A 13160-nucleotide genomic window follows, 5' to 3' on the forward strand; every position below is an offset into this window, starting at 1 on the left:
TTCGAGCAGTATTCTGGAACGATGTGTTTTAGAGCGAGACCAGGGAACAGGCCATACTAGATTTAGTGATGAATAATCAACCAGAATTAGTTAACAATCTGATGGTAAGGCAACATCTTGCCAATAGTGACGATAATATGATTGAATTTGATACAGGTTTTAAATTAAAGTAAGGCCAACTTCGGAGGGATGAAAAATAAATTGACCAGTACAAACTGAAAAACTGTTGTGGTTAAAACCTGCAAACAGTGGGAACTATTCAAATAAGTATTTAAGCATACAAAACCAGTACATGCCCCCAAAGGCAAAGGCTCTACTTGTGTATTTAAACAACCATGCTCAACAAATAAAGTAATACAGTATCAAGCTAAAAGTAAAGTTTTACATAAATGCAAGGAAAAGTGGAAATCCAGCATTCTAGGAGAGTTATAAAAAGCAACAAAGAGCTAGAACAAAAGTAATGAGGTGCAAAAAGATATGTGAAGAAGAACTTGCAGGGAATATCAAAGCTAACAACAAAAGTTACAAAAATATATTGAAAGTGCTGAAGGGAAATGTGGGTCCATTAAAGATAGATGCAGGAAAGACTACAATGGTCAATAAAGAAATGGCAAATTTATTAATTATTGTATCATACAGCACAGAAGAAGCCCATTTGGTCTATTGTGCCTCTTTGGAAAAAGTTATCCAATTAGTCCCACTCTCTTTCTCCAAAGCCCTGCTACTTTTTCCTTTCAAGTGTCTATCCAGTTCCCTTTGGAAAGTTATTAATGAATCTGCTTCCACCATCCTTTCAGGCAGTCCATTCCAGATCATGACTCGCTGTGTTTAAAATTTTTTTTAAATCAAAAGTTTCCTCACCTTCTCTCTTGCCAATTATCTTAAATCTATGCCCTCTGGTTACTGAAGCTCCTGCCAGTGGAAACCATTTCTCCCTATTTGATCTATCAAAATGTATATAATTTTGAAAACCTCTATTAAATGTCCTCCTTTTTTGACACCAGTGAATATGGAAAGACTATTTCCTCTGGTTGGATTGTCTATGACAAGGAGTCATCAAGTTAAAGTTGTCACTTGAGTGCAGAGAAAGGTTAGGAGAGGTTTCTTCACACAATGTTGTTGCAACATAGAATGCATTGTCACAGTGAGTGTTTGAGGCACAAAATTGAGAAAATTAGATAGATATTTGAAGTAGATAATGATAGAGAACTATGGGGTTTAGTTTAAGATTGCTTGTATTCCGTGATTATTTGACAATGTAATTGCCTGTTGGAGCTTCTGCTCATTTTGTGTTGCATACTGTACTAGAGCGATGAGCTTCGATGGACTGAATAATCTTTTACCGTCTCCGACTCTTGTGATCTAGTGTTGGGATAAATTACAGGCTGGGGTTTTTTTCCATTTAAATTTTTTTTTTTGAACCATGCTGCTGTCATGAAAGAATTATGTACTGGGGAGGTGGAAAGATAAATGAACGCTATTTGGTTGGAAGTCACCAACATAACACACTGGGTAACGTGCACCCGAGGTCACTTAGTGTGTTATTTTCCTGTATCACTCAGCTTACAAGTTTATTGCTCTTTTCCACAAGTGTTTGGTTATTTTAAAGGAAAATCACAATTGAAAGATGAGGTTATGAATTAGCTTTGTAATTTGGAGGTGATTTGAACTGTAAGTGATCTGTCCTTCCTAATCTATGTCTTGGAGAGAAGATAGGTAATAAAATTCTGGGTTTGTAAGTCAAGTATTCAAACTGAAATTTCAATCCGTTTACCTGTTGGTGCGTTCTTGTGATTTTTATTTGCCATGCACTCTAAAGACTGGTTACTATGGTGACCTGGTCCAAATGGCAAACAGTTGAACTTTTGATGCTTAAAAATGCCAAAGATTTAATATCTTGTTGCAGGGTCATGCTGTCGGATTAGTGAAAAATCTGGCTTTGATGGCTTACATTTCTGTAGGGTCTCAGCCCTCCCCCATTTTGGAATTCTTGGAGGAGTGGAGCATGGAAAATCTTGAAGAAATCTCTCCTGCTGCTATTGCAGAGTAAGTTAAGTTAACTGATTATTGCTTAGAGAAAATAACTTTCACGATTGCTCTTTTCAGTACAAAGTCAGGTAGAATAGCAAAGTTTTGTACAGAATTGTGACGGAGACTGTGTCAGATTCAGTGTTTGGCAAGCATGCATAGCTGTCAAGAGACTTGACATCCAGCAATGGCTTAGACAGGTGCAGTGCCGAAAATCTGGAACCCTCTGGTCCGAGGCCGTTCTGGATTCCGGACTTTTCCGGACTTTCGATTTGTTTCTGACATCACTAATCCGGAAACACCTGAGCCCAGCTTTGGATATTTCAAAATTTCGGAATGTCAAGGGGGCGGGGCCCCACTGAGGAGGTGGTCGTCTAGCGGGCGGGGCCCCACTGAGAAGGCCCCGACGTAAGGACAGCGACAGTGAAGCAAGCAGCGGCGAGGCCCTAAGGTCAGCAGGGTCATCTGGTCCGGATTCCAGAACATTTTACAGATTCTGGACGACCCTGCCACCAATCGATCTGGATTCCGAAGCTCCGGATTCTCGACGCTGCACCTGTATAGGAATCTGTTTCTTTTGGTGGATTGTATCAGTAGAATAGTTGCCTGAGTGACCAAACTTGCATTGAGAAATTAAACATTTTTGCTTCTGGATCCGCAGATCGTCCTGGACCTGTATATTACTCTTTTTTTTTTTCTCCATTTTCTTTTCAGCGCTACAAAAATTTTTGTCAATGGCTGTTGGGTTGGAATTCACAAAGATCCCGACCAGCTGATGACCACACTAAGAAAGCTTAGGCGTCAGATGGACATCATTGTATCTGAGGTACAGTAAATATCTGAATATACTCTGTAGTTCTGGCTTGTCAATTGTACTATAATGCATGAAATCAAACATGATGCACCTCATTTACTTCATTAAGGTTAGGACATTATCCAGGTGACATAAAGGCAACTTTGTTTTGCATCTATGTTGCCCAAGGTGAGCTCGGATACAGAAAATGGAAAAATGTTCTATTTCTCTGTTCCTTACTCAACACGCACGAATCTCCCAAACAATAGAGTGGAATTAAATTTAAATTTTGTTATAATAGCTGATTTTTAAACTTGGAAATTTTTCACATCCATACAAAACACTTTCATTGTGCTGCAGTAGATTTGTTGAATCCTATTTTACTTTTAAAATTATAAATTTTAATTAAGGGTTTTGAATGGCTTGTGTACCAGAAGCCTTAATGAACATCTCATTTTGAAGATGTCAGAAGATCTGATTACTGATTTTATAGTTCCGTAGTATCATTTAAAAATGTTTTAAATCCTTTTAATATTAGCCTGACATGCAAACTAGCATTTTTCTTTCCAATTTTCTCCTTTCTGTCTTGGATCTGCCCTCCCCTGCAATTGGGAAAGGAGCATGTACTCTGTCACCGTGGGCTTGTAACTCGACTGGAACCAGATTTTAAACAAATTAATGAATTTGCCACTGGGGAAAAAGAAGGAACATTTTAATTTAATTCTGATTCAGAACATTTTAAGAGTTTATCATTTTATTCATTTCTAACTTCATTTATTTATTAACAAAGGTGTTCTCTTTACTTTAGGTGTCCATGGTGAGAGACATCCGTGAGCGTGAAATTCGGATTTATACAGATGCAGGTAGAATTTGTCGGCCACTTTTGATTGTAGAAAAACAGAAACTGCTGCTGAAGAAACGGCACATTGATCAGTTGAAAGAACGAGAGTATAACAATTATAGGTATATTATAGAGAGCAATCCTATAAATGCACAGCTAACATGATGTATTCTTTAATTTTGTGTTTCTGCTTGCCATCTTCTCTCACAAAATGAGTGAGTGCATAGAATTACATAGAATGCATTTGGTCCAACTGGACTATGCCAGTATTTATGCTCCACATGAACCTCCTCCCACCCTAACCCCATCAGCATATCCTTCCATTCCTTTTTCCCTCATGTACTTACCTAGCTTACCCGTAAATGCATCTATGCTATTCACCTCAAATACTCCATGTGGTAGCAAATTCCACATTCGAACCACTCTCTGAGTAGACTAAAGAATTTTCTCCTTAATTGCTTATTATTCCATTTATTAGTGACTATGTTGTATTTATGATTCCTAGTTTTGCTCTCCCAAAAATGAAACATCTCCACCTTCTAGCCTATCAAACCCTTTCATAATTTTAAAGACCTCTATTGGGTCAAATAACTGCATTGGTGATTAGGGAGTACTCCAAGAAAATGCTACGGCAGTGACTAAATACCATTCAGCACTCCACTCTAATGTTTCTCAATATCCTCTCTCTTTGCCCCACCTAAAAAGCCATCTACTGGACACTAGAATCAGTGGAGAATCACTTGTGCTTTTTCTCTCAATTAAAATGCTTTTCTGCGAATTTCCAAGGTGGACGTTGTTTTCAAGTTTCTAGATTCCAAATTTTAAGGATAAGGTTGTAGGATTGGGATGCAAGACACCTAAATTACTTCCCAGAATTAACCAAGATTCGGAGAGACTTCAAACTGACGGTTGTTTCCTCAATGTGTTGGGGTAGTGGGGGTTTAAGGAATTTGTTAGCTGAGGCAGAGGGCTTTCTGTTCAACAGGTTACGGTAGAGGGGGGAAAACAATGCCATTTTTGATATAGCCCAGGGTTACCGACTGCAGGTGGGACGGTCATAAAATTGGCACACAGAAATGAACTGTGGAACAGAAGATTTTACAGTAATTGCGTCCAGTCAAGAAAAAGGGAAGCCAATTGTATTTTCCCCTCCTTTCCTATGTTGTTGGGGTACAGTTCCTTGGGTCACAGCTGCCCTCTGGTAACTTTTCCAAGCAGCTATTTTTAATGCGTGAGTCTGGCCAACACATATTGGCTATTTAACCACATTGAGTCATCACAACCATATCTCATCCTATGCTTCTTGTATATCAATATGCACAGCAGGAGTCTCTGAAAAAACAAGCTGGAGTAGGAATCTGCTGATGTACCCTCAACTTGAAAGATGCAGCATATTGGACAGTTCCTTATCCTTCAAAGGATATGCAGTAGGACCCCTTTTTTAATGGTCTATTTCTGCTGCCATCTCTTTTGGGGATGTGATATTAATATGAAGTGATGACACCTGAATATTCTGCTACAGCCAGCAACTTCAGCTGGTCTATCAGTTCATCTGATCACTTAAGGGTCACCATGCAGCTGTTGGACTCATGACCGTTCGATTCTTTCTCTTCCCCCACCACCCCCCCCCCCAAGCTACAGAGGTGAATGCTAATTGCAGCGTCTACTTGTCTTAAGCAATCCAGTTGCCAGCAATGATGTCAGTAGTGTAGGAAGACCGAAGCCATTGTTTTCAGTCCCCGCCACAAACTTCATTCCCTAGCCACTGACTCCATCCCTTTCCCCAGCTTCAGTCTGAAACTGAACCAGACTGTTCGCAACCTTGGTGTGTCATATTTAAGCCTAAAGTGAGCTTTCGACCACATATCCGCAATATAACTAAGACCGCCTATTTCCACCTCCGTAACGTCTCCTGTCTCCGCCCTTGCCTCAGCTCATCCGCTGCTGAAGCGCTCATCCGTGCCTGCTTTACCTCTAGACTTGACTATTCCAACGCACTCCTGGCTGCCCTCCCACATTCTCCCCTATATAAACTAGAGATGATCCAAAACTCTGCTGTCCGTGTCCAAACTCGCACCAAGTCCCACTCACCCATCATCATCATCATCATCATCATAGGCGGTCCCTCGAACGAGAATGATTTGCTTCCACGAGTTCACAGGTGTTTTAGTGAAGGACCCGATGTTCCAGTCCTGAACTCCAATTGAGGAGGTGGAAGATGCCTGTGCGTGAATTTTTTTAACGTGTGGTGACCGTTGCACACCAACCACCACACGGGCTTGACAGAGCTAGGCCTTTATCCAGTGGGAAGGGTTAACCAGGACTACTGGAGATCTGCTCTGCTGCACGGACCTAGCGCGCACACATATCGCAGTGTGGGCTGGCCCGTGCTGCCCCTGGGCCCTCGGCTTTTCTGAGCCCCGTACCCACATTTGCCACACCTCCGCCACGATCTCTTGCCTCACCTCCACCATGATCTCACACCGATCCTCCGCCACAATCTCTCGCCGCACCTACGCCACAAACTCTCGCCGCTCATGTGCCCCGACCTTCCCACTCCTCTGTACCTGGGCCTCGCCGATGTTCCTGCCCACGCTCCAAACGCTCACCTATCGCCCCTGTGCTCGCTGACCTACATTGGTTCCCGGTTAAGTAACTCCTCGATTTCAAAATTCTCATCCTTGTTTTCAAATCCCTCCATGGTATCGCCCCTCCTTATCTCTGTAATCTCCTTTAGCCTCACAACCCCCGCCCCCCCCCTACCACAAGATATCTGCGTTCCTCAAATTCTGCCCTCTTGAGCATCCCTGATTATAATCGCTCAACCATTGGTGGCCATGCCTTCTGTTGCCTCGGCCCTAAGCTCTGGAACGCCCTAAACCTCTCATTCCTCCTTCAGGACGCTCCTTAAAACCTACCTCTTTGACTGTCACCTGCCCTAATTTCTCCTCTTGTGGCTCGGTGTCAAATTTTTTAAACTCGTAATACTCCTGTGAAGCGCCCTGGGACGTTGCACGACGTTAAAGGCGCTATTTCAATGCAAGTTGTTGTTACTGACCTGAAATTGATGTATATGCTGCTTACATTTATTCTTGTTTAATGTAACACTTTTCTGTAACTGGAGGCCCCTGGCTGCTGTCGGGGAGCAGAACACCGTGAGTGAACAGAAAGAAATTCTGAGAGCATATTGACTAAGTCCAAATTTTCCTCCTCCATATAGTTGGCAGGATCTTGTGGCTAGTGGTGTAGTGGAGTACATTGATACGCTGGAAGAGGAGACTGTGATGCTAGCCATGACTCCGGATGACTTGCAGGAAAAGGGCGTTGCATACTGTTCAACGTACACACATTGTGAGATTCACCCATCAATGATTCTTGGTGTTTGTGCATCAATTATTCCATTTCCTGATCATAATCAGGTGGGTAAGACCAGAAGCAAACTGTTCAAGTTGAGTTTGTGGAGGTAAATTGCTGAAATATCACCTGTTGTTTTGGGGTAGGGGAAACTTCTAAGTTAGTACAAAAACATTCCAGTCATAACCAAGATCACCAGAATTGTTACCAACAGAAATCCATTATATTATTTTCAGAACTAAATGCGGCTTTAGCTTTATATCACAGTCCTCAGTCTCTCTTTCCACAAACACATCTATCGTCTCTGGAGCCCGTTTTTATGTTCTGGTTCACTCATCTTGCCTTGTAATTCATTCCACAACTCCAATGACCTTTGGGTGAATAAGCTCTGCCTGACTTCCCCTTCTTATCCTAACATAATTTTGAAATTATTTTTCTAGCACTGGAAAGCTTCATCAGAATTTAATGTTACATTATGTGTGCCGCCTCCTGTAAATGCATTTAAAATGCATCAAACCCCAATGTCGGCTTTACCTTATGAGATTTTTCATTTTAGCTGTGATCTATTTTCATGCAATGCCGATTATGACTGTCAGTGGTATTATGATAGGTGTTTCCAACATTAAATTTCATTAGACATTGGCTGCTAATGCAGTAAGTAGCCTGTATGGTACTCTGTTGATATGGGTCTGTAGACATGTACACACCTTGGCCACTGGGTGGCACTGAAGTAACGTGTCTGCTCAAACCTCATGCCGGTGTATGAGATATGCAAGTCTTTTTGGAATTGAAAAAAATGTTGTGTAATCTCTGAAATTATAACTTTGCTTTACACTCTTGAAACAGGCCCTCCTGATTTGAAAATGTTGCAACTTTTACCCAGTGCTGCAAACAATCTCTGCTTTGACCCTGCAACCTTGCTCAGTCCAACCTACCTGTCACACTTTCTCGGGCCATCCTGTTGTCGGTTATATGAATGCCCTTCGGACCTAAACTCCCAGCCCCTCCCTGGATCACCTTTCATTGTATAAGTACTCAACCTATGAATATAAAACTCTTCCCCTGAGCCATTTCTTTAGGCTACAAACTCATCTCTTTCTCTCTCTCACGCCCCTCCCGATACTGAAATTATGTGCTGTTCTCCCTGTTGGGAATGTTTACCTACATTATTTGTGCTGACTCCTGTAAATGCAACCATGTTCCATTCAAAATGCATCGAATGACGGCTTTACCTTATGAGATTTTTCATTTTAGCTGTGATCTATTTTCATGCAATGCCCATTATGACTGTCGGTGGTATTGTGATAGGTGTTTCCAACATTAAGTTTCATTAGACATTGGCTGCTAATGCAGTAAGTAGCCTGTATGGTACTCTGTTGATATGGGTCTGTAGACATGTACACACCTTGGCCACCGACCCATGTTGAAATTGTTTGTTGGCAACCCTCCTTATTCATTTGCTGGCCAAACTCTCCACTCTCATCTGAGATTGCTTGCCACCACCCCAACTGAGATTATTTTCACTCTCCCACAGACCCTTCTCCTTGCCTCCCTGCCCCTCTAAAGCTAATTACATATTTGGCTTTTACTTGGCTAATGTTGGAAGTGAGCTTTTGGGTATTATTTCAGTACTAACTGCATTTTCAATTTTATAGTGAGGTTGTACAGTATTTTTAGATGTGTAATCTCTGAGCTTTCTACAGATGGGGATGATTTGTGTGAAATTAGATTTCTGACTGTCTCTGATCTCATTATCTAATCCTTTTACTGTTCTAGTCTCCCAGAAATACGTATCAATCTGCTATGGGTAAACAAGCTATGGGAGTTTACATTACAAACTTTCATGTGCGTATGGACACCCTAGCACATGTGCTGTACTACCCACAAAAGCCACTTGTCACAACCCGTTCTATGGAGTACCTGCGATTCAGAGAGCTACCAGCCGGTGAGTGACTAATCGAATAAACAAGCTAAATGTCGGAGGCTTACAGAATCACAGCTTGTCTCCGTGTACTTGGTGGAATTATTGCAATTACATTACCACATTGCAGGGGTAGTCTGTTACGTACTAGACAGAAGGAGGACATATTAAGTACCACACACTAGAGAAGGATCTCTTGCCTAATGTACACTGCTTTCAGTTCAAAACTACTGCATTCTTTCTTCATTGTTTTTCTCAAGTGAGGTTATTTGTGAAATGCTGGAATCGAGCATTAACTGTAAACGGCATCTTTGTATTGGAGTATGTTGAGATTTTTTTTCTTTGTATTAAACCTAATAACACATTTGAGTCTATTTAAGAAGTCTGGAAATGTAATGTCAAACATTTGAAGTGGAAAAGCTGCTGTGGTTTTCATGGGTGGTGGTGAACTGTTAAATGTGGTCTGATCTCGCCACTATGCGGCGACCCTTTTCTTTAAAATAGCTGTCTTTATTACTAAGTACAAGGTAACATTTGATTTTAAACCCATGGGGGTGGAAATTTGGTCACTCCTCGGTTGGTGTCCCGGGCGGAGCACGAAATTTTGCTCCGGCAAATGGTTTGTGCCTGCTGCCGCAAAGTTCATCAGCCGGGCCCGGAGTTTGGAGCGGGTGGTAAGAGAGGTGTTGCATGCCTCTTTTTTCGGGCACTTGGCCGGCTGAGCAAAGGAAAATCCCGAGCTAAAGAGCTGGCCTCAGAGCGCCATAACAGAGCCCTGGGGATGGGGGGGGACAAAAGAAAAACTGAAAAAAACCCACCAAAAACATTCCCAGTACATAGCTCACACCACCACAACTTAAATAGACCCCCAAAAATGTGTAAAGACAAACACAATTACCTCAGATCGACATTACTTGCCTGACTGCAGTCGCTACAGCTTGAAACGCCTGCTTTCACAGGCGTTCCCAGCAGGACAGTCTATGGGTCGGGCGCAATCCAAACATCGAGTCGTGTGTCGCAACCAGGGGCATTGCACACCCAACCCGCTCCCCGGTCTATACCAGCACTGAATGTCCCGGCAGGGCACTGGAAGCTGGCCTCCCGAGCGTACCTGCTTTCGGCGGAGGGGCAGCAGAAGGCCGAATTTCCACCCCAGTATGTTTTAAGATTACAAATCAGTGTTCCTGCCTGTGTTTCACTTCAGGGGCACTCAAGTCAAATTCAATTCAAAAACCGATTGAGTACAGAGCTTAAACCAGACTTAAAAGTTATCTTGGTATTTGAAACGTAAGCAAAGGTTTTTGTGGATTTTGAGGGAGATGTGCCAAAAATTGATGTTTCATCTTTTCAAATTGTTTTTTTAGGCATAAATTCTATAGTAGCAATTGCTTCATATACTGGTTACAACCAAGAAGACTCTGTCATCATGAATCGTTCTGCAGTAGACCGTGGTTATTTCAGGTATGTGTAACTTGTCCGAGAAATTGTTCAAACGTCTTGCTTTTTAAAACTACCTGACATTTTTTTTTTTTGTGTGTGTGTGTTTATTTTCCTGTATGTTAGGTCTGTGTTCTATCGCTCGTACAAAGAACAAGAATCGAAAAAAGGTTTTGACCAGGAGGAGGTATTTGAGAGGCCCACTCGGGAAACTTGCCAGGGTGAGCTAGAATTCAGTTTTAATTTGCCAATTTAGATCTGAATTTTAAAATGTTGCATCTCCACATTTTAATGTTTGGTTTTGTCATGCCGAGTGGGGTAACAAGTCCATTGGAACATTGTCACTTTTAAATATTTTCCATTTGTTAGTTATCACTATTTTGGCACAGCCGTTGGCCCTGACTTCCAATTTTGAATGAGTTTCATTATTTGCAATTAAGTTTGATGAGACCACCAGCTTTTTTGGCTTTGAGTCATTTTTCTAATTGTGATTGGCATACACCCAAATTTATGCTGCCATAGATCCTTTCTAGTGCCTTGTTCACCCCTGGTGTTTACACCTCTGAATTTTGCTGACGTTTCAGGCTGTTTACAGCCACTACAACCTCTCCAAACAATTTTTTATTCATTAACATAGGGTGGCATTGCACAGTATTTCACGAGGCCTTGATGGCCAACTTCGCAAGAAATGAGCACAGTCAATAAAACCATTTCAGGAAATGGAGCAACTTTTGCATTGATACTACCTGGCAGTGGAGCATCAGTAACTATCGAGAGTTACCAGGATATTTGAATTGGTCTTTGGTCATGGGATCCTAAGTTGGTACCTAACTGAGGAATGCCTGCTGTTGTTGATGCACTTACCAATTCCTCAGTACCTGCCATGGTCCAGCAAGAAGTGGTGTTGGTCTTTAATGCCCTCTACTCCTTTCTCTGGGTGCTCGGAGATCAGCATTAGTAGACACATTGGTGCTGGTGCTGAAAAGCTTTTGGATGGGTAGAACTATGCAGGTTTACAGCAGAGGAAGAGGCCATTTTGTAGATTCCGACTACAATCAAAAACTAAAACTGTTTGGCTCTATCCCCATAGCTCTGATCGTCTTTTGCTTTACACGCTCATTCACTTTTCCTTTTTAAAAAATGCAATGGTGTTTGCCTCAACTACTCCCTGTGGCAAAGCATTCCTTCCATAATACGAAACCATGATCGAAGAATTAATGTACGAGAGGAATGAGCTTTTGGTAGAAAGGACTTTTCTCATCCTGACTTTTCTTGTAACACCAATGGGCTAAGTCCTCAAAGATGTTTGATTATATCAGAACAGCTTTGTAAGACTTCACAACCTATTTAGTCCCAAGATATCCAGTGCAAGTATTTGCAGAGTGCACACTATCTGTGATAAGCTCAGCCAGACTTTGACTGTAAAAAATAATTAGATGAATGTTTGTAGAGAAACGGTCAATTGTCCTTTGAATTATATATATCTATCTGCAACTTGGCTATACACCTGCCTTTATTGAGTCATAGTAAGTGCAAAACGTGTTCTGCCTGAGCAGTATTTCAGGACATTTGCACCCAAGTGCCAATTATGTCTGGTGCCAGAATATGGTGTCATGCCAGTGAGTTGTATCTACTTCAGTCTTTTATACATCATTCAATAACAAAATAATATATTTAGTCCTCTGGTATTGTCAGAGGACTAAGTGCCTCAAAGTAATAGACAAACCTCCTCCCCTTTTTTGTCTGCATTTTAACAAGTTCACACCTCACTAATAAGACTTGGGAATTTAAGCATTTTTTCACTAAATCTGAGAAGGTTAAGAGATCTTCAAGATAATGGAGGACTAAGATAATTTAAACAGTGATAGATTGTTTCCAGTAGTTGGCAAGGCTGTAACATTGCATTAAACGAGGAAATGGCAACATGATCAAGTGTCTGTTTTCTGTGGGTAGAGATATCTGATTATCCTATGTTCTGGGCCCTGGAATATTGTGGGCCACCCCGACCTGTGTGAGAACACCACCGCAGGTCGGGGCTATAAATAGAGCTGGAGCGCCGGGCCCTGGAAAATCGTGGTGGAGGTGCGGTGAATGAGGGTACGGGGCCCAGAAGAGCCCAGGGGCAGCACGGACCTGCCCACACTGCGATATGTGTGCACACTAGGTCGGTGCAGCAGAGCAGGTCTCCAGTCATCCTGGTTTACCCTTGCCACTGGATAAAGGCCTAGCTCTGTCCAGCCCGTGTGGTGGCTGATGTGCAACGGTCAACACACATTAAAAAAATCCACGCACAGGCATCTTCCACCCCCTCAACTGGAGTTCAGGACTGGAACATCGGGTCCTTCATTGAAACATCTGTGAACTCTCGTGGAAGCAAGTCATCCTCGTTCGAGGGACCGCCTATGATGATGATGATGAGCAAGAGGGCACAGTGTTTAGATAATCTCAAAGAATTAACTATTTTCTAAATGTAAGTGGAATGTGGAATTCTTTGCCACAAAACTTTGTTAAAACAGAGTCCATAGGGGGAAAATTCGGTAGGGCAGTAACACTCACGAGGCGTGTGACTTTGCACCAGGCTGAGACTCCCTGACCGTCCCAAATCCTTGAGATACAAATTCCATTAGGCATTAATAATCAAAATAACTAGCACCTTCGATTTCTTCTCCATATTTGTTCATTTTGGCCAGCTCCAATTTGAGATAATAACGTATTTAAAACATGAAACATTTTAATGTATAATTTAAACTTTTTTCTCCAGTTTTCCTGAAATCCCCTTTATCCTC

The 13160-nt window shown here is 41.9% G+C and overlaps 1 protein-coding gene across 1 annotated transcript in view; it reads left to right on the forward strand.

Annotated features, from left to right (window-relative positions):
* The window catches only part of polr2b (RNA polymerase II subunit B), a 66875-nt gene that overhangs the window by 40329 nt on the left and 13386 nt on the right, over positions 1-13160 (forward strand). The window contains exons 12-18 of the mRNA XM_070872315.1: positions 1907-2046; positions 2743-2854; positions 3630-3784; positions 6883-7081; positions 8793-8961; positions 10302-10398; positions 10501-10595. Of these exons, the coding sequence (XP_070728416.1) occupies positions 1907-2046; positions 2743-2854; positions 3630-3784; positions 6883-7081; positions 8793-8961; positions 10302-10398; positions 10501-10595 (967 nt within the window). The remainder of the gene's footprint in view (positions 1-1906; positions 2047-2742; positions 2855-3629; positions 3785-6882; positions 7082-8792; positions 8962-10301; positions 10399-10500; positions 10596-13160) is intronic.

Source organism: Pristiophorus japonicus, chromosome 2 (assembly GCF_044704955.1).
Source record: "Pristiophorus japonicus isolate sPriJap1 chromosome 2, sPriJap1.hap1, whole genome shotgun sequence".
In the NCBI taxonomy this organism is placed as follows: Eukaryota; Metazoa; Chordata; class Chondrichthyes; family Pristiophoridae; genus Pristiophorus; species Pristiophorus japonicus.